Source organism: Athene noctua, chromosome 14, assembly GCF_965140245.1.
Source record: "Athene noctua chromosome 14, bAthNoc1.hap1.1, whole genome shotgun sequence".
Lineage (NCBI taxonomy): Eukaryota > Metazoa > Chordata > Aves > Strigiformes > Strigidae > Athene > Athene noctua.
In genome coordinates, this window is record NC_134050.1 from 12,089,803 (window position 1) to 12,112,062 (window position 22,260).

Here is a 22,260-nt window from a genome sequence, read left to right on the forward strand (position 1 = left end):
GACAAACCCCATCAGGGGTGGGAGGGAGGGCTGGGCACCTCACAAGGCCTCTGCAGCAGTGAGAGACGCTGGTCCGGCCTCTGGCCGCTGCGGTGGGCGGCTCCAGTCGGGCTGAAGCACCAGCCTAGCGATGCTGTGATACTCAAGCTCTCTGGGATGTACTTCCTTGCTGGTTTCACCATGCAGTGGACAAAAAAGTAGCTACCTAACAAACCCCTGATCAGGATTTCCTTGGAGTGGCTGCTCTGCCAGGCAGAGAAACGAGCCCACCCGCCGCCTCCAGCTGGACCCTGCCTGGTTCCACAAGCACCTCCCGACGTGCTGGGCCAGAGCGAGCTGCAGCTGCACGTTGGCTCTCAGTTTCTCTTCCTCTCTTCTCATCAGATGCAGGCAGCTGCACTGGGGAGAGCAGCCTTCCTTCAGCCGGCCTTTTCCCACTGCCCAGCCACACCTGCTCCTCTGCATCCCCCTGGATTCTCACTATCTGGGAAGGATCTGAGCACGGAGAGCAAACAGAGCTTCTCTTCCCTCTCCTGAATCCAGGGCAGTCATTGCAAGTCAAGCACACAAAACACAGTTTCTTAAACATGAGGCCAGAGAGTCATGTTTGACACAATACGGAAGTTCAAGCTGCACAAAATCATTCAAATATACGGGGGAAAAAAAATATGATGCAGTAAATCGAGTGTAGGTTCTTGCTGATGCAGCTGGGATGAGTGGATTCCATTTTAAACAGCATCCCGCCTTGGCCAACTCGGATGAAAGGACTTCAGAAACTGCTCCAGGTGGCTCATCTCCTATGACAGATTAAAAGGGCAGAAACCAGCCTTAACACAGAGAGACAGAAAAAACGAAACAGCAAATGTCTCGCTGTGGACTCAAGCTGTTCAGATGACTAGGTCAGATTTCTGCTTTGCTGATCTGCCTCCTCATTTGCCATCGTCTTTTTTCACTAATGACAGCACGCTGACAAAAGAATTGAAGGCAACCCCAACAGAAGAACTGTGCAGAACCTAAAGCTGCGGAGGAAAGTTGGTTTCCTGCCCTTTTACTCAGGAAAGATTTTAAAGAAAAGTCCTTTTTTTATTTGATGAATGGGATTAAAATTCATGGCCTCAGTGCAGACTCCTTGGAAGAGACTTAAGACTAGAAGATGTGACAAGGTGAAATGCTACAGACTCTGACATCACTACACTTCTGGTCAAGAGTATTTCCCGAACTCCGGAGGCAGCATGTTGATGCCAGGAGGAGCGTGGTGGGCAAGAGCTGGAGAACAGCTTCAAGAACCACCCCTCCTCTTGGACTATTTCAATTCTAGGTACTTTATTGTCACCATGCTCAGAGCAAGTTCCTGAAAGCAATGCCCTAGAACTGTCTGCAGATACTAATAATCCTGAATGAGAAAAAGAAAGTCTTCGTATTTGAACTTCACTGCTTTCTAGACTATGTTCTGCAAGGTTAGCTGAAGAGATCTAATCAGCTTATCTCAGACAATCCCATCACTGCCAGCCAAGGCAACAAGCCATGTTTCTGACAGGGAAGGTCAATGGAATATTCCAACCTTTGTCCACTAAGAAGTTGAATGAGTTCTCAAAAGGAAAAGGTCAGGAAGGTTTCTCAAGTGCTGTCAGCCGGGAGCCTCTGGTACAGCCTGCTCTTGCCCAGCAGCTTCTCCCTACAACACAACAGGTTCCTTGGTTCCTTGGCAAGTGAAAACACACCCAGTTCAGTTGGTAAAACGGGGGTAGATTATCTCTGCTTGGATGACCTGAAACGCACAAAGGATTTGAAGTCCGTCTGCAAAAGCCTTCGCAGAGAAGACACTGGGTAGGACCAGATGCTAGGCTCTGCCCCTCGGCATGAACAGTCTGATGAGGTCAGCTCTGAGGTGCATCAAGCAGAGCCGAGAGCCTCAAAAGCAAGAGGGGTAGTCCCCTCACCCACCAGGAGAGCCAGAAGAGCCGGTGGTGGTGGCAGTGATGAAGACATGCAGGTCGGGATGAGTCTCTGCTGGCTGGATGAACTGCTCCAGCTCACGGAAGGAATGGCAAACTGAGTCAGCAATGAGGCACTGGTGACTGATGATTCTCCCGATTTCAATGTTATGCCATGTGGTTGAACAGGGCGCAGAGGAGTTTTTCCAACCCAAACACAAGGACCAGAAGATTGTGAATGGCGCTAAGGAGAGGAGCTGACCAGCGAGAGGCAGAGACCTCTTCTTACCTTGGAGTTGGAGGCACGTCCCAACCAGTAGGTCCGACACCAAAGGCAGGGGCAGCCTGCCACTGCTGAATGTCCTGAAATCCGACTAAGCAATGTGGGCTGGCCCTTCTTCCCAGCTCTAGGAGTCAAAGCCTTGCAAGGGAAACTGATCTTCAGAGAATGGTGGAACCCTAAATTCTGAACACAGACACTTTTGCGTTGGTCAGCGACAGACAATGAACATCCTCGAAGCCAGACGTTGTCTTAGACTTAAGATGTGGGCTCAGGCAATTTGTGACATTACTACTAAAACTTAAAAGAAAACGTGATTTTGAGAACAAAGCTTTCTCAGGTCTTACATGGTCTGCAGAAACAAAAGCAGCAAGGACAAATATGATGCATAAGTAGGAACAGTCTGAAAGTACATGCACTGTTGTGTACGGGTGCACCTCGCCTTCAATATACGTTGCTATGAAGGGTGCTCTGATCTGCAAGAGGAGGCCACGAGAGCTGCAGAGGACCAGGGACCAGCTGGAAGACAGCTCAAGAAAAGAAGTGCCTTTAAGAAACACATTTTTTTCAGTTTGGGCCCTGTTGTCCTTAGAAGGTTCATCCAAGGACTCTTGTTCCTGGCTATCAATCTGAAATCGGAGTTCAGTACTCCTCTGCCCACGAGCCAGTGGCACTCCATCTAATTTACACGTTCCATTCTCAAAAGAGTGATCATTTATTAAAAACTGAGGTTAAAAACAGTGCACACAGAATGCCCTTATCAGCAGCTGTTCTCTAACCAGATGTAGTCAGAATTTCACCTCCAAAACAAAAGAACACAAAGCAGATGCTTTGGGATTAGGTCTTTTGTCCCCAACAAGCTGAGCTATTGCCCTGAGATGGATGCCAACAAGCTGGAGCAAATTCAAAATAAAGCAAGTGAAGCTTGACATGGTATATACACAAGAGGACTGGCTTACGGGTCGTCCATGAAGTCGTAGATCTCCCTCATAGCCACACCTCCCACATTGACAAAAAAGACAAGTCGTAACAGGACCAAGTAGTGTTCTGGTGGCATCCAAAGGACAAACTTCAAGTAAAATGTGTTCAGCTCTGCCAATAAAAACTGAGAAAAAGGACATTTTAATTACGTGCAGAAGACTTCACTGAATGAAGCCTGGAATCTCCCTCTCTCCCTGCATGACTCCCCCCATCATGTCTTGAATTCCACAAAGTCCTACTCCATATTACTGAGCACACCATCACCAGTTGCAATAGTGACCAAGAACAGTTTTAAAAAGTTTTCTGTGTGTTGGAAGAGGTATTAAAAAACCATGACAGAAAGCTGGACGAACACTGCCTCTAATTTGGAACAAGTTTATCAGGAGTTTGAAGAACGCGCAGAACTACCAATAACAAATCCAAAAAGCAACAACTTGTCCTTTCATTGTCATTTAAAATCTGACTGAGGGAACCCCAAAATAACAAGAGACATGAGCAGCACATCCTGGGTTGTTTTTTTTTTTTTGTTTCATTTATTTTACAGTTGTGCAAACGTCACTGCCAAAGCCAGCTCAGGAGAACTGGTTATACATTTATAGCAAGACGTTCCCAAGTGAGCTGCCCTGGCAGCATGATTAAGTGAGCGAGCAGACACAAGTTTCCCACTTCAAAATAAGTGATAACAAATGGCATTAAGCACTGTTTAATCCAAAGGAGTGAGCCAATACCTGAAGCTGCTTAGAAACTATCAGCTGAAGCTGGGCTTTGCTAAAAGAAATGTTATCGTTCCAAAGACTAGTATAAATTCAGTGGCATCTCTCAGTTGCAAAATCTGCTCCAGCACCCAAAACTCGAATTCTTCAGGGTGCAAAGTTGTGAGTACACACAGAGGAACCTGCGTTTTGTTGATGGAGGCACAGTTACTTTACTTCTCCCATAAGCTCTGGGAACTTCAGCACCTCTGCTGTGCTGTGTGAACTTGGCAAATGTTTTCTTAGTGGAAATAAGGGGACATCAACTTGTATTTAACAGCCTGGGTCTGCCAGCTGCCTGGCCCTCACTGCCGGCGCTGCTGCGTGCTGCTGCCCGCTTACAGGCAGCTCCTTGCTCCCGATCACACCCAGGTCTGCAGCTCGGCATCGGCATGAAGTGATATTTTATCAAGGGTGGGGTGGGGTGGCTTGCCAAGCCGACTGCTGTGTCCCACCCAGCAGGGAACTGCACAGGGCAGACCCCGCAATAAACCACCAGATTTCCTATTCCACATATTTCAAGATACTTAAAGCTGTGCTGTACTAGCAACTTAAAAACCACAGAGTTATATCCTGTACCACAGCAGTCATACAGAAACTGGATAGTGCCCATTGTCTCTGGAATCACTAGAAGTGACACGAGGTTTTTTTCGTTAAACTTCACAGTTGCCAAATTGAAGCCTGAGTTGCTCAGAACAGAGCCAAGTGACAGCCTAACACAAAGGCCAAATCCCCCAGCTGACAAGAGGCAGGAGTGGGGAAAAAGCACTTAAACTGTCAAATTTACCCTCCACATCAGTGTCACATGTGCAATACTTGTGTCTGTGAAATGGAAGTTGTGAATGCAAGATGCCCACAACAGTTCAGCCACCCAGCTGGCTGGACCAAGGCCGGATCAGGGAGGTACACTGTCCGTTTGTTGTCACCGGCGGAGAGGCCAACGTTCTCTTTTGTCTAAGCGGGGGAGCCTCGTCACCTGAACTGGTCAACCTGGATACTGTTAACACCATCACGTATGCTATCTAGGATAACTGAATTATTAAGTTTGCATAAAAATATTATCCGAAACAAACCAGTGTGCTTCAGGAGACATGCTGCTCAGAGCTAGCACACAGACAGCTCTGGGTGCAGCCTTCTCCAGCCATAATGTGGCACGTAGCTGCTCAGGACAGGAACAAGCCACTTTCAGCCAAAGCCAATGGTTTTGGTAGCAGCAGTTGCTGAATTATGCGTAGCTCCCAGTTTATATTGCCTGCATTGCTAATCAACATCGTTCAGCAAGCAAGAACAAATACTTATGCAATGAATCTGTAACCTGTCCCAGAGAGATGGAAACAGACCCCTCTGCTGCAGGGTTTGGAAGTCATCTCTTCCAGCCCCGACTAAAGAAACATCACCAGCTCAAAGTTCCAGCCTAAGTTACTGTCTGTAAGTTGCTCGAGTGTTACAAAACATTAAATCAAATTATAAAGAAAAAAACAGTGAAGTTTCCTTACTACAAAGATTATGCCACAAACTGCTAGCCATCTGCGTAAGCTGGATGCTGGCTTCCACTCAAACTTCACCCAGCTATATGGGGTGAACTGGAAGACAATTCTCTTCATTTTTCCTCTGAAAAAAAAAAAGCAGAACACAATGTTAGGAAACAGCACATAAGAGACATCTAATAACATTTCCATTTGAGATACCAATTTACATATGCAAAATGCCTCCACTTACTCCATAAAAATTACTACTTCATGAGATTAACATTCTGTGTTAGAGAAGCCTGTTATTTGGACCATCATTTTACAGTTTAATATACTACACCACTGCAGCAAGCAGCCCCTCAGCTCTGCTTTGCTAAGCAAATGCACATGACAGGAAAGGACAGTGCATTGCTGGTACAAGACTACAAGGGGGTTATTAAATTTTAAGTGTCCCAGTTACTATGGAGTTGTGCTTACTAGGGAACGCATTATTTGCACAAGGACCAAACAGATCCTCACTGTGAACGGACGAGTATGATCCTGACCTGGATTCCTGCACCTCCTTTAGCAATTTCACTAAATAAACTCATGACAGACAGGTATATGTTCAACAATTTCATTCGCAAGTTAAATAAAACTCTCCTAAACAAGGTTCCCCACAGTAATAGTTACCAGATACTCGAGTCATCTAAACACACACGAATTCTTTAATTCACACGAACCCAAACAGAACAACCCTGCAAGAACCATGATCTTTCACACGGGCCCAAACCTTGCACTGTGCTACTGCCTGTGGAGTTACTTTCTACACCAACTTACTTGTATGTAGGAATGTTCCAAAGTCCTTGCCATTTGTACGTTTTCAAAGAAAGCCAAGACAGCGTCTTCATCCCACAGTAAATTCCCAATCCATTACATAAGATCACATCCATTATCCACTGAAAGGAGAAAAACACAGCACTGCTGGAGAAGAACCACTACAGCTTGTAAAAGGGAGGATACTACAGGCGCACACACACACACATGCAGACACACTCTCGGTCACAAGGACTGAACATCCCCAGAGAAGAGGTTGCCTGAAGTGTCAGGAGGAAATCCCAGCCCAAGCCTACTCAGATAAAGCAAAAGCATTCTGCAGATGACGGCTACGAATTCTCTTCTGCTGTTTTCATTCTGCTACGCAACAGACCTCTTCCTACTTACTACCAGCTCAACTCCACTCTGTTCAGTGACAACTTTAGAAACACACACACACAAAAATAAAATATCTGAACATGTTTCTACAGACTGGATTTTACTATGCCCAATAACTTAGCCTACTCTTTAAGCTTCAGACTGCCTGCTAAAGAAATGACTGATCTCCAGGCTCAGAATGTGAAATTAATTAAGTGATTTCTCCCCCTGCTCTGTCTTATTGCCAAGTGTTAATTCTGGAGATGGAGCTCTTGAGCTGAAAAAAAGTTGGTTGTCCTCTGCGTTCAAAGCAGCAGAGTGTTAATTTCATAACAAGTTTTTCTGAAGGCAGAATAGCTTTGCTTGATGTCTTTATACATAATGCATGTACTTTTATAAATACAACCGTGTAGCAAATCATTCCAAGCTTGGGAAATAATAAATACTGTAAGAATAAAACCAAGCCGAAATAACCTAAGAACCATAGCTGTGTGCCCTGAACATAGATAATTTTGATCACTCTGGTAACCAATTTACATTTCATAGGAAAACTTTTTTTAAAAAGTGTGTAATTTTAAGATATAGAGCTTGTTTTTCTCCACAGAAATGATCACAGTAGTCCTTCTGGCTTGAAAAGATATACACAAGCAGTATTAAAATACAAGAATGACAAGAATGGTTACACAGACTATCATGTGCAAAGACCATACAGCTTTTCAGTAAGGCCAGACATTTAGATTTTAAAACCTTTTTATAAACCACACCAGAAATTCTAAACACTGTAATATTTACTTTTTCAGAAAACAGTGAAGATAGGTTTGCACAGAAGGAAGAGCTGGACACAAATTGAACTGAGTCTGTTTTTTTGGTGTTTGGTTGGGGTTTTTTAAACAGGCAAGAAAAATCACCATCTGAAACTTCATACACAAAGTTTTTCCTTTCTCTTAATTTCAGATTTTATGGTTTGTAGCATCAAGAAATATTTGAAAATGTTCAGGGAAAGCTTCAGATTCTTTCTCTGGTGTGAAATGAACCAAATATTGAACTTTTGAAAGCCCACAAAATTTTACAAACAGTGACAAACATACTGTAAACTCAACAGGGAGAAGCACCAATGCTCCTGAGCTGCAGCAGTCACACACATCTTGGGCCACATGCACAGGATATACTGTAGTGCTCACCACTTCCTACCCCTCCCTTTAAAAATCTGTACTTCCATTTAGACAAACACATCATGATCTGTGCAGTACATACGTGATCCCACCAGCATTCACTGAAGTTTGGCAGCTGGTGTTCCAGACTGTACTCCAGAAACTCAAACATTACACTGATGATCATACACATCCACCAGTCTCGAATCATCAATGTCTGTATAAAGGGAGAAAAAAAGTCTTTACAACATCCACAGTGGTTGCACAACATACTAAAAACCATTACAAAAATGAATAATTGCACACCAGACTGAGCAGAACCAGACAGCACCTACACTAATGCCCTTCAGAAATCTAAATAAAGGAGAACTCCATAAATACTGCAGAGACACTGCTCAGATTTACAGTTCTGCAACCATGTATGGAAAAATTATTACTTTTTTTCCTAATTTCAAAACTGATCACTTACAGAATATGAGACTAGCCTTTCCGAACTGTAAACACAGAGGACACATATGGTGTGCTTTGTTTACCAGTTATTTCTACAGTGGAATATCTTGTCTCCAGTATCCAGAGAAGGATCAGGAAACTCATGACAATCCTATTTTTATCATGTGATAGTCTAGTAAAGCCAAATGCTCACAGGCCTCTCAGCCTACCAAGTATGCAGCACCACAGACAAGACAGACACTGAAGAGCCAGATGATGACATTAATACCATTACACAAAAGAATAAAGGCAGGCAAGGTGGGATTCAGAAGAGAGTTAAACAAATGGAATTACTGGGTGCTCAACCACCACAGGTAGCATTGTTATAATGCTGCTCAAAAAAGACTTTTCAGAGCCTGCTTAATGCAAACTTTAAAAAAGTCTCCTGCACTAAACCTCACTCCTGACTGTGCTGGGACATCTGGGTCTACTTTCTACCAGGTAGCAGCCTGCCAGGGTGAGCTATGAGGAGCAGCAGCATCTTCCACATTCTGTGTAAGGATTCAGCTGAGCTGCTGTCCTAGAACACATGTATCATCACAGTGTACTGTCAAAACAAGGGAAGAGATTTGTGGCAACACTTCATTTTGTATTTTTAAGTGGATAAGAGCAGAGAGAGTCTGTGTATCTGGTCTGCTGTATCCTCAGCAGGATGCACAGATGGAAGGTGGCAACCTCAAACATGCTCGTCCTGATGCTGCAGAAGCAAACGTAGCTTGGCAGCATGGTGCTGAGCGCCTCAGCCAGAAGATGGAAAAATATAAGGTATGAATTACCACACGTTATTCTGACGACGTGTGTCTCCAAAGCAAAGGGGGAGGCCCACAGTAACTTCTGATGAGTGAGGTACATTCATTCTCAGTACTGCCATCCTGGTGCTTTGAGATGTAGCTTAAGAGTCTGTTACTCAAACCAGACCAAAATAAAAAGAAAAAACCCCAAAACCTCCTCATCTGTTTATGAAGACAACACACTCAACTTCCAAGCTTTTTATAGAAAAATATGTTAACTGACAAGTAAGAAACATAGCAGGCAGTTTCCTTGAAGATTAGCAACACAAACACCCTGGAGTACGCTGGGCTCCCTAAATCCAACCGCAGGGTGTCAAGATGATGTATCATCACACGCACTTCTGCAGGAACAGTCTCTGATAAAAACGAGGCTTCTCTCAGACCAAGACAGATAACAGCATTCTGCCCCATTCTAGCTCCTCAGGAATGGGTTACTACCCCCTCACATCTTGTTACCAGGTTCTCACTATTTAGGCAACTTTCCTCAGGATGACATTATTTGTAAAAACAAAACCAGAATGTAACTGAAAATCTATTTTGATATTTATATTTCTAATGTATTTCTCTTGGATGAAGAAGATCCAAGTTTCTCCAAATTTACAATTCCGCACACTAATAAAGCAAGCCACCGACAAGTGGATCTGACGCCAAAGTCTCCCCATGCTGAGCACACTCATCTTTAGGTTATGGGGGAAAAAAAAACCCAGCCCAAACCAAACCACTCATAGCAATACATCTGTGCTTTTGAAAGGGAAAAGCAAAACACCAGTTGTAGCTTATTTTTAAAACAGGCTGAGCTTTTTCAGTTTATTATTTATGGTAGTCTTGGAGGTAAAAAAGAAAACAAGATCTGCAGGGCAAAATAAAGTTAGCTTCTAAGTTTGCTCAGGTTACAAAAAGCTAATATTTAAACCAAAGTAATCAGCAAAACATGGGTTAGAAGCATTCTGCCAGAGACAAGCACAACTGGAATTCCTTCCATAGTCGGTTGGTACCAACTAAAACCAAGAATTAAACCACTAGCCATTTAATGATTTAAAATCCTGATTTGGATGCTGCTGGGAAAAGCCTGCCTTCGGACAGGCACGGGGAACCATCACTCAGCTCTGCCTGGTAACAGCAGACTTGTCCTGCCTCCTCTGAATGCAGCCTCCCTGTACACTACATGCAAAGGTCAGTCAAGCATTTATCCTGCTACAGGAGTAAAGGATTTTAATTTTATTGATCTGACCTCAGAAAGAAATACGGTGGAGGTGGGAGTTTGTCAATGTAATGTTACTTTGGAAAGAAATGAGGTGACCTACATGGTCAGGGATAAAAACACCCCAAGCCTTTCACGTATTACAAACACTTAGTCTAGTTCACAGATGACTGACTAATATCATTGATAATAGAGACTGGCATCACTGAAACAGAAGCAGTCAGGCTTTGAAAGTAGAATAGTCTGTAACAGAAATGTAACAGAAGAGCCATTCTTACTTTCAGGTACCAGCCAAAAAAATGAGCAGGAACAAATCCATCCAGCTTGTCCTATAAAACAAGAAGAGAGAGTAGGTCACTTTGCACTGCAACAATAACCCATTTTTAAGGCTTACTTTTTTTCCAAGAAAAATGTTCCTGTACAAACCGCATAGAGTTCAACAAGGCCAAGTGCAAGGTCCTGCCCATGGGTTGGGACAATCCCCAGCACAAACCCAGACTGGGCGAGGCGTGGCTGGAGAGCAGCCCCGAGGAGAAGGACTTGGGGGTGTTGGTGGGTGTAAAGCTGCCTGTGAGCCAGCAATGTGAGCTGGCAGCCCAGAAAGCCACCCCTGTGCTGGGCTGCACCCAGAGCAGTGTGGGCAGCAGGGCGAGGGGGGGATTCTCCCCCTCTGCTCTGCTCTTGGGAGACCCCCCTGCAGTGCTGGGTCCAGCTCTGGGGGCACCAACAGCAGAAGGACACGGACCTGCTCGAGTGGGGCCAGAGGAGGCCACAAAGATGCTCAGGGGGGCTGGAGCCCCTCCCCTGTGAGGACAGGCTGAGAGAGGTGGGGGGGTTCAGCTGGAGAAGAGAAGGCTCCGGGGAGACCTTAGAGCGGCCTCCCAGGACTGAAAGGCGCTCAGGAAAGGGGGGAGGGACTCGTCATCAGGGGGGTGCAGGGATAGGATGAGGGGTAACGGTTTTAAACTGACAGAGGGGAGATTTAGATGAGATCTAAGGAAGAAATTCTTCCCTGTGAGGGTGGTGAGGCCCTGGCACAGGTTGCCCAGAGAAGCTGTGGCTGCCCCCTCCCTGGAAGGGTTCAAGGCCAGGTTGGACGGGGCTTTGGATGGGCTTTAGGGCCCCTTCCCACCCAAACCATTCTGTGATTTGATGAAAAATGCAGCAATATGCTTCAGTTGTTTCAAATATTAGATGCATTTTCTGAGTTTCTTTGTTCTCAGGTACAGTGAACAATCTATTTTCAAAGAAAAGTCAACAATTTCAAGGGGCAGAAACTGAAATTAGGATCATACTGATAAAGTGGAAACTGCCTCTGTGATGCTGAATGTCACGTTCCTTGCCTTCCAAGGGGACAGAAGCAGAACACGTTCAAGCCACAGCAATAACATGCATTTCTTTATCAGGTCCCCATCATGGATCTAGCAGAGGTTCTTACCAGTCCTGCCACTGTAAGCCCCTGGCACAGCCTGCCTGCCTCCTAGTTTGAGTGCAGGTCTAGAAAAGGACAACTGCTCTGTTATTCCAGTTCCTGAGGCACTGAAGACTTACACAGTAGACCCAGAGGATTCAGTGCCCCTCACTACACAAGCACTAACAGCTCCATGCAATCAGGGAGTTGTAAATAATCAGAATTCCTTTGCCCTTGAATCTCAAGTGTTTGGTTTGCCAGTGAGAAATAACAACCTGATGGTTTCTGGTATTCGGAAAAGTGCAACTTATGGGTTGCTTGGCAACATACAGCTTTTGAACTCCGTGCCTCAGGGTGACTGTAAGCAGAAGATTCTTTAAGCACACAAATAAACCCAAACTCCTAGGGGGAAAAGTTTACATCAATAATCAGAGAAACTAGGGTTGTTAAACTCCCTCTCCTGGGCAATGTAATTAGGTACAAAGAGACACATCTCCATCTGATCCACAGGAAAGGTCAAGGGAAGAGACCTAAGGAAGCTGAAAGAGTCAGCAATACCCTGTTCTCTCCTTCAACACTCAGAAAGACTCATGACTGCACTTTGAAGAGTTCAATTAAGCAACCTTTTACCAAAAACCAGACTCATTAGCAAGTAACTTTATTTCTTTCTTACCCAGATATTGTGAAATGGATCGGTTTCATTGCCAGGATCATAAATAAGGCAGTTGCCACCGTAGTCTCTTTCTGGCAAAGGAACACCTAAATGTGGATCAATGTACTTCATAAACTGTCTGCCATCTTGTACAGTCTGCAAAAGGAACACAAACCCCATGTTTCCCTCTTAGTGACATTAATGCACACAAAAGTACAAAGATAATTGAGATCAACGTTGTATCTTCAAATGGGTGTTTTTTTCAAATTGGTCACAGAACAGCTCTTGAAATATATCCAGACCTCAGAGCATCACACAGCAGATATACCTGAATTTCTGGGCCTCTAATGCTAAATGTTAAGGAAAAGTGACTACTGAAGGAAATTAAGATTGCTTACAGATGAAAAATCAGAGATCCTTAAGTGTTTCCCAAGCCACTCCTCTATGCCGCCTCCCTCCCAAAAGCTCACAATCCAGCCTTCCCGCTGACCCTCTGGCCCTTCCTCTCCCCTCCTTGAGCTTGGCGAGGGTGAAGAAGCAGCCGCCAGCAACTCAGGAAAGGCTCGTTTAACAGCTCCTGTGTTAGTGGCCTTCTGGCTTCCTAGAAGAGGAGAGGCCCAGCAGCCCTTTAAACACGAGGCTCGATGGAAAAACAGCACATGCAGGCATCAGCAGATCGAGCACACCGGGTCGGTGCACCGTGAGCAGGATTAGTCACGTGTGTGTGTTCAGCTGCAGAAAGTCGAGAACCGTGCTGTGTTTCATGGCAGAAAAAATATAGTGCAGCTCGTTGAATAAACAATATTTCCAATAAGGTCCCACCAGCAGCACAGGTGGGAAGCAGGCTTGAAGCAAACAGCAAAGAAGAAGTTATCAAAACATTAGTTATCAACAGTGACCAAAACTTGAATTAATTTACTAGAAACTCAGACAGACATTTGCTGAATAAGTGTTTCCCAGTGGAATTGCTCACTGTTGTGGTCAATGTCTTACAACAGAAGCAATGTAACATCTGTGACAGACTTGCAGACAGTAAAAGCAGGGCAAGGCCAAAATTAGTTAATAGCAATAATAATGGAATTATAGAATAATACCACTAAAGTCACTTTAAGACAAGTTGCAACTATGAGTGAGCTTGTATTTGCTTCTAAGGAAGTTAAGTCACTTACAGACTCAGCATAATTTTAACCTTATTGAAACCTGTACAAAGTAATAATGTATTTTTAGTAAAGAGCTGAGCAACAGCTAGTGAGTGTCCTTAACAACTGAATGGCTGGTAACACAACATACTGCCAGAGGAAAGCAAAGCAATTCCATGCTTTTCTATCAGAATTCAGAACTACAAGAGTACTATCAAATAAAAATGAAACATATTATTGTCTGACTACAGCTCGTCGGGAGTATCATTTACAAGGATGCCTGGAGAAAAAGAGGGTGACATAAAATAGCAAGAACATAAGAATAAATTGGAACTGAGTAAGTATTCCTCAGTGGTGAGGAATAACAACAAAAAAGGCAAGACAGACCTGTTCATGCCTGTGAAAGGGTCAGAACTCCACTCCCTCCAAGCAGGACAGGCAGCCTGAAAGAAACCCTAATGAGACATTAGGGCCCTGTGTAAGGGTTTACACTGATCCCCCAAGTTACGTCAACAGGACAAACTCACATTGTAGTTTACTGATCTACTGCAGATACATTCCAGCTAAAACAATGAGCCAGGCAAAAAAAGAAAAAAAAAAAGAAAAAGACAGTTTTGTATTCTTAAGAGAGCTTGGCGCTGACTTTTGGGGAGGCTCCAGGAAAGCCAAGCAGAACAAGAATTGCTAAAGCCAAAGGAAATCTCTGATTAGCTAGAAACAGTTTGATCAGTATTAAAAACTTGTTTGCAAAGCAAATGCCCTACTACAATGAAAGATAGATCCTGACACCTCTGAATTCCAGCCCCACTTCAAGCTCACTTGACCTCTAGAGACAAAACATTTTTTTTAAAAAAATATGTTCCTCATCCTTCTCTCATCTAAAATGATTTTTTAAAGCTACCTGATGAGAATCTGATGGTACCTGCACAACCCTTTTAAAATACAGAGCACCAAAGGTTACCAAGATGTCAGCAAGAAGGACCTGTCTGAAAATGAACAACTAGGGACTCTAATTGGAATCTAAATCTGAAACGTAGCCGGCTGTCTGACAGCACAGGACAGTTACTTCTCATGCTTCAGTATCTCTACATTTGCTCCTAGTTTCAAATCATGCTGATGCCTGAGGAGATGACTGCAGGAAGTGGATTGAGTAACTGAGGAAAGGATGAGTCGAGCTCCTTCTTGGCACTCAACCTTGATTTGCAGTGGTGTAAGTTCACATACAGGAACACAATGGCTCTGTTAATAGTGCCAGGTTTACTGCTCTTGCTGATCTCAAAATGTTTTACTTCTGTGACTTCTCAGACATGCAGCAGCTGAATTGTAAGAGGCAGGGGAAAATTCTATTTACTAAAGGATAAAAATATGGTAAAAAAATAGAGTGCTTTATTTGGGAGTACCGACAGCATGTCTTTCTAAAAAAAAAGCATAATCCTCAGCTTGCTGCCACTACACTAAGTTGTGTATGAAGTTTCAGTTTATTGCAAAAAATCATTCAAAGCACTTATCATCCAAGGTAGAGTATTTCAAAAGATTAAACAAGATGATTTCATCCCACAATCTGTAGGCTCTAAGAAACTAACAGCTGGTATGCAACTCCAGCAAGTGACAAGTCCAGCAGAGCAGAGACTAAACATCAGAAGCACCAACTCCTGATTGTTCGATCTAAACAAGAACTCTGACTTCCATTCGACTCATTTAAGAACTCTTCACTGTGGTGTCTAACCTAGGCCAAGACTAACAGGAGGTTAGATAACAAGATGAAGGATTCTTATAATAATTTTTCCTCAACCTAGAAATTTCATTAAATAGCACAATGATTTGATTTCACAAAAATGAAGACCATCTCCTGTAGTCAGCAAGAATCCTAAAGAAACCGACAAAGGATTTTGTATCCACATTAAACTGGTATTTAGTAACTAGAGGTCGAAGTTACTTACCTGAAAGAGGATAAAGATGAGGAAGAGCTCATACACCACGCTGACACACAGCCAAAACCTCCAGTAAGCTACAGAAACGGACAAACGGGATGTTAGCAAGCGTCCCAGCAAAAGAGCAGCCCATTATTCATTTACTATTCATGTAGTAATGTAACTACACAGTTCAAGAAGAGATACTCCACCAAGAAATTATAAAGCCCAGCATTCAGGTAAAGTGTTCACCATCCTTCCTGAAGAGCACAACCAGAGAGGCTCTTTAACTGCCAGACAGGCTGCCACATAAATCTGCCCGAATTGCTCAGGCACTGACCTGGGTTGGTGGGAACAGACCAGGACCCACAAGAGCTCTTCAACCCAGTGAACTAAACATTGAAGAATTCGAAGCAGTGACATATGCCACCTGCAACGCTCTCCAGCAGTCCATGGAAAAGAACTATACCCTTCCCAAACTAATCCAGTTTTTCTCTCCACGATCTCATGTAACCTGACCTGCCCAGCATTGGTTTTCCTTGTCGTGGGAAAGGCGCTTTGCCAACTTCTGCCTATGTGCTGCTAAAACAGACAAGACCAGGACCAGCAGGAGGAACCACTGCTTTCACTTTTGTAAGCACACCTTCTTCCCTGAAGACGAGGTTGTTTCCTCAAGGGGCAGATAGCATTTCAAAGTGCAAAAAATATTTGCACTTTCACTGGGAATTAAATTTTAAAAAAAAAATGTACAAAAGGTTTAGCAGGTACTAGATGCAAGACCTATGAGATCATCCAAAACTCTTCATAATAAGAGAAATATCATGCAAAACTCAGCTGCTGCAGAGTCTGCAGTTGCTCTTCATGCTCCCAAGGTGTGTGATTACAGATCTTCTCACACTGAAGCAACACCTGAATCTCAAGGGTACACAAATTAAAGGACTTGTATGCTTCCAGCTCCACCACTGCCACCTTGGTTGTTCTGAAGGGCTCAGTCCCCAGGTAATGGGCTCTCTGAGTGCCCTGGGCACAAGCTCTGTGCTTCACAGGATGCACTCACACCTTGAATTCTTCCTACTCCACCCAGACACTGGTTTGGCCTTCGTTCCGTAAAGGGATTTCTGGGCTCTGAAATCTCAGCCAGCATTTCTGTTAACTCTACAAGAGGAAGCTGGTTAATGCAGAGTGCTCCAGCATTTCTTCCTAACCACATCCAAAAAACTGCACAAGGTAATTCAGCAAAACTTGACTCAAGTGGATATTTAAATCTCTCAGTAACGTCACACACCAATCACTCCGGAATGTTGTTAATAGACTTTCCTTCAGGTGTTTCCTGTTTATCCTTATAAAACAGAGCTCTCCTGCCACAGTTCCATCTAGGTGATACTTAGAATTGCACTAGGGCAAAGAGGAATCAAGGCAGTCGCTCATATGGGTGAGTGGAGACAGCAAGTGATTCACCTGCATGAACGTGGTTTGACATGAAGTGAAAAAAAGAAGAACCTTCAGGCCTGACCTGGGCATTTCTCTCTCAACTCCAAGGCAACTTATGTATGTTCATGCTTAAAAGCAGGACCATGACATAAATAATGCCAGAAATAAACAAACTCCAGGCTTGCAAACATACTTGCTTATCAGCTCAGAACCTGAAATCAAGTAGCCATGGTGCTGCAGAGCTTCCTGCAGGTTTGTTTGCCCCCTGAAACAGAAATAAATGCCGTCTTTGCCTAATTCAGCCTAAAGTAGAAAAAAAAAATTAAAAATATACTTTTTAAAAGAGGTCTCTAACAGCCTGCTTCTGATACCATCATTAAAACAGACTGAAATGTGAGAAGGTGTGACTTTTTGTCAGCAAAACTGCTAAATGAATTTTATTCAAATGTCCTACTTTACACTTCCAGAAAAAAAAAAAAAAGTCAAGTGGGGCCTGGAACAGGACCTTCAGAGCTCTGTAACAGCTTTCACTGGAAAAGATTTCACTTTTAAGATTTTTACTTAAAGTCTATGAACATAATTGTCATTCCTTAATTATGCAATACCATGAAGTGTCTTCTTAGGGGTCAGTCATTAAACTCAAGCAAACCTCTAAACATACGGTACGAGGTGTTTTTGTCCCCTGGTCTCCTTGAGAGAAGGAAAAGCGGAGTTCATCCTGCTTTCTCCTTGGTGAGGCAACAACCAGTGGCTCTCCTGCAGCCATCCTTCCACAAAAGTTGTAGAAACCATTACTTGAGACTTCTCTCCTTCCTTCAGATTTGATTTAACTTTCAAATTCCCCAGCAAATGTCACTTGGAAGCAGCGACTGAGAGCATGTGTGCACCCTCTTGTCATTCTGGAATGCAGCTTAGGAAAAACAAGCAAGCAAAACACCATCCCCTGGTCAGAGGATTATCTGGAAGAGAGGAACTTCTCCCTAAACTGGCAACACTGTGCTGCCAAAAAATACTTCAGCCTTTTGAATGCAAGTCTGCAGGACAGAAACACAGTGGTGACTTTTTTTTAAGGGATTAAAAAAATCGGTTTGCTTGATAATGTGTTTTCTATCCTTTCCTGTAATGACTGTATACCTTCAAGAGTAAATATTATGTTCAAGCCAGAAGAACTAACCTTTCATTAACACACTTCTCCCACGAGAACTGAGCATTGTTTCCTTCAAATGCCACCTTCTGACTAGGAGCCTTAAAAATGCTGAGTTTCTTCTGACCTATAAAGCCTGGTGTGACAGATTTTACACTACTCAGACATAAACATGGCAGACTAGTTCTGAAACTGATGTGCGTACAGTTCAGAAAGCAGAAAAACCTAAATCTTTATCTGAGCTATGCCTTTCCTATAGGCATAGGGGTCTGGCAACAGATAATTTGCATCTGCTGAAGAGGCTCAGCAATACTTCATAATGAAAAAATAAGATCTGGTTATAATTTAGTATGCTTTCTCCCTGGCTGACAAATACCCAAGAGGTTTTGAAGACTACTTTATATCTGTACATGTACACCAGAGACAAGATGTTTTCAAAGCTGTACAAACATTGTGTTCTCTCTCTTCCTGGACCGGCCTCAGCATTAGCTATAAAGTTATTTTTGGCATACCTCTAATATTTGTTTTCCTTAAATGCACTTGTCACCATGATCCTCCCTCAAATTAAGACTATCTTTCCAATTAAGTAGGCTCCAACTGATCATTTACATACCTGATAGCTTTGTGATGACTACGCTCAAACACTAAACTGTTCCCATTGTAGGGAGACCTGAGAACAGCAGATGAACACTTAAGCGAGTGCTGCCTGGCTGCATGCACCACCAGTCGTTCACCCCTATTCACCAACAGAGGTTGGAGTTTGCCCTACGCCACCTGAAAGACTAAATGAGTAAAGAAAAAAATTCCTCAGGAAAGCAGACTTATATTAAGAGGGAGGACTAAAAGCAGAACTTGTTGCTTTAGCAAAACTTGTTTGCTTTAGCAAAACCAGCAGCGAGTTGACATAGGTGAGTTGTGCATAAATCAATCAGGTGGATAAATGCTGAGTAAGAAGAGTTAAACAGAACAACATTAGGCACAAAAAACAGACCAAAAAAAAAATAACACATCTCTGAGCTGGTCATAAATAGGTACACACATACCGAATAACAAGGCTTCAGAAATGACCTGACAGAAGCAAGGCACGGAACCTCACTGCTTTTAAGGCACAGCTTGAAGACTTCATGTAACAGATCTGCTGTGGCCGCGGGTGACCGCTGTGCCCTGCCTGACCCAGAGCCTCCCTCCCGCCCTATAAATGGCAGCAGCGTGCAGCAGCGGCCTGTGCTGCCAGTTCCTTTGGGATGAGATCTTCCTCCCGGAACAGCCGTGTGAGGCTGTCAGCGACTTGGCTGTCTGGTGAGAACCCCCTGCTTCACCCCTCTGGAGTGGAAAGGGCAGTGCCCGATCTCCCGGGGCCGCAATGCCACATGCTCCAACACCAGCCAGAGCCTTCCCTGCAGAGAGCTGTGGGAAGGGCCGCCGCTCTCCCAGGGACGGGCACCCACAGGGCTTGCTGCGACTGGGGGACTATCTGCTGTCCTAGCGAGCTGCTACAGCCCCAAAAAACACCCTTCAGAAGATCATCCCATCAAACAAGCAAGAGGAAACGTGGCATTGAGCCACAAGACCACATGAAAACACCCAGTATATGAAGTGACTGAATACACCTGAGCTTCTTCGATCACCCTGTTCGTGGATGATTTGATTCTGCTGAAAGACACCCAGCTTCAGTCCTGTAACTGCCCTTTCCAAGACAGGAGCAGACAGAGGTGGTAGACGTTGGCTCAGTCTACACTAGAAGTTCACTGCAGAGATCTCTGACCTTTGGACTTTCCCCATCCACTCTGTACTACTTTGATCTAGGGAATAAAAATTACTTCCATCCCAGACAAAACCACTGGATGTTCCCAAACTGAAAGCACCCAACTATCACTGGTGTCCTTAAAAGGAGTAATTTATCTTACAGGAGGAACGAAAATTAACTGTAACAGAAAGAAAAGCCTAAAAACTGCCATTTATTAAGACCTCAGAAACGCAAACTTCTAAATAAAACCCTAAGTTTGCAGAGGTGTGCTGTGGGCACTGCTCTGGAACAACATCTGCTTTGATCAAGGTTTTTAACTTGTCTACTGTTTCTCATATAGAATGGAAAGTTAAATTTCTGGCATAAGAAATACTTATAGCTTTATCTGACTGCAGGAGAGCCTAATGCTTTCAGGAATATTATGTAAGCCTATATAAATTCCCTTAATTCTTTCTCAATGATTCACATCTAAAAATAGATAAAACCCCCAAAGATATTAAAATATTTTCATACTTCACCTGACATAACACTACACGTGCTGTGCTTTCAAATGCTTTCAAGACTTACAGTCTTACTAGAAATCCTTAAAATCATAATCAAGGGCTTCTAATCAACCAGCTATTGTGGATGATGGACACAGAGCTCCAGCACCCGGACACACGGCCGGAAGGGCAGCCCATTGCAGAAAGGAGGAGGGGAAAAAAGAGCAGGGATAAACAAGGGAAGTGAAGGTTTCAAATGTGGCAGCTCACACAAAGCCTTTTACTAACAACAGGAAGCCAAAACAGGGAGATCCAAGAAAAAAAAAAAAAATCCTATGCTACACACAGATTGAAAGCACAGAAGGATGGCTATGCTGTCTGGAGGCTGGGTGGAACTGGGAGACTATGCGATAAGTGTGCAATGTTAATGAACCGGTATTAGTATTTAAATTATGACTTACCTGCTCTACAATAACACAAATATTTATGTTCACCATAAACCATGCAATTTATCAGAAATATGCAAGTGACTTAAGCAACATAGATTACCTGGATGAGGTCTTGAAAATGGTCCATCTTTAGCTTGTGTAACTCCAAAACATAAGAAAACCAATATACTGGCAACAATACCTCTGAAAGTGAAAAACAGACAAACTGTTTATATTGCTTCATCTTCCTCATGCAATTGTAAATTATATTTTTTGATGTAAAAAATGTCTGGTCTTTGTTTCTTAACTCCTGCACATGTCAATCAAACAGATGCCTCTTGGAGATGATAGGTCCGGGAAGGAGGTATAAATCCCTATTCTTTTAAGCGTGGTTTTATGACAGACTGCCTCAAACCCCAAAGTTTACCCATCTGTCCTTCTCCCCCCCTCCCCACAAACCGCATGCTTCCATTCCCTCCATTTTGCTGCCCCTGACTGGTGTCTGGCCAGGCAGGAGAGGAGCCTCATCTGGCCCAGAACTCAACCAGCAAAACCAGAACAAATCAGCAGCTCCTTGATGCACACAATGAGCCTCAGCCTGCAGACAGCCACGAGGGGCACAGTAAGTCAAATGCTTCCCTATGTCTTTGAGCAGCTTTTATGCCCACTTTGTCAGAAAGATACTTAAAATTTAGCAGCAAGAAAGCTCTCAAGTTAGAGGGCTTCTCATTGCTCCTGTAAAATTTCAATGAAATTTTAAAATTAACTGTTTAACCTGTCACCAGTCCAAAAAATTTCCTTAGTCAACTAAAGACAAGGAGGAGCTTGTAAGACCAAACCAGCACTGGTGCTATTTCAAAAGCTGGAGCTGTAATATAGACCCTAACAGAACATAACAGAGGCATTAAAGAAAAATAATTATCAGCCCATGGGCCCAAGTATACCGAAGACCCACAAGCCTATGGCAACCCCCTAAGCCCAGACCTGCAGAGTCTTCTCTCCCCTGCAGCAAGGGAAGCCCTGAGTCAGGGCTGCCAGAGCCGCCCGCTCGAGGACGGCACTCATGTGCCTCGCAGGACGAGATGGAACAAGGCCTGATCCAGCTGAAAATCAACCCAGGAAAAACCAGCTCTGCCCTGCTCTGCCAGGGAGGAACACAGCAGCCCCCTGGCAAGGCCAAGCGTCAGCTGAAGCCAGTGTGGAAGGGCAGGCGAAGGCTCCAGGAGGAGATCCCTACTGATCAAACAGCAAAGGAAGCAAACAACATTGACTGGAAAACCACTAATTACATGCAGTGTGTTTTTCAGTAAAGTTCTGTTTAGCAAGTAAAAGAAAAAATGAGAAAATGCAAATATTCGTGTCCGAATGCCTGACCCTCACCGTCAGGAACACCAACCCTTCTGCACACAGAACAGACCCCGAGAGACTGAGATGTGAGGTAGGTGGGTGAGGTCTGGCATTTAATTTCAAAGTACCTAACATCAACTTAAAATCTCAGGAGAATTTTAAATAGCTGAAATTTTAAACATGTCACGTGCATAAAACAGCATTTCTTTTCCAGGAGTCACCTCTTGTTTTCCATGAAGACAAGCCCCATGGTCTCTACTTGGGCATATTCCTTTAGTCTTAATGGATGAAACGCTATAAAGCGATCCAAAAATGTTCTTTTTCCTACATCTGAGCTCCCAATAGATC

General features: G+C 43.8%; 1 protein-coding gene across 5 annotated transcripts in view; it reads right to left on the minus strand.

The window, feature by feature from the left end:
- Positions 1 to 22,260, minus strand: part of PTDSS2 (phosphatidylserine synthase 2) — a 41,080-nt gene that overhangs the window by 3,763 nt on the left and 15,057 nt on the right. For all 5 annotated transcript variants that reach the window (XM_074917802.1, XM_074917803.1, XM_074917805.1 and 2 more), the window contains 8 exons: positions 20,687 to 20,769; positions 15,364 to 15,431; positions 12,306 to 12,440; positions 10,500 to 10,550; positions 7,844 to 7,957; positions 6,236 to 6,354; positions 5,444 to 5,558; positions 3,174 to 3,319 (listed from right to left, as the gene is read on the minus strand). In XM_074917802.1, the coding sequence (XP_074773903.1) occupies positions 3,174 to 3,319; positions 5,444 to 5,558; positions 6,236 to 6,354; positions 7,844 to 7,957; positions 10,500 to 10,550; positions 12,306 to 12,440; positions 15,364 to 15,431; positions 20,687 to 20,769 (831 nt within the window). The remainder of the gene's footprint in view (positions 1 to 3,173; positions 3,320 to 5,443; positions 5,559 to 6,235; positions 6,355 to 7,843; positions 7,958 to 10,499; positions 10,551 to 12,305; positions 12,441 to 15,363; positions 15,432 to 20,686; positions 20,770 to 22,260) is intronic.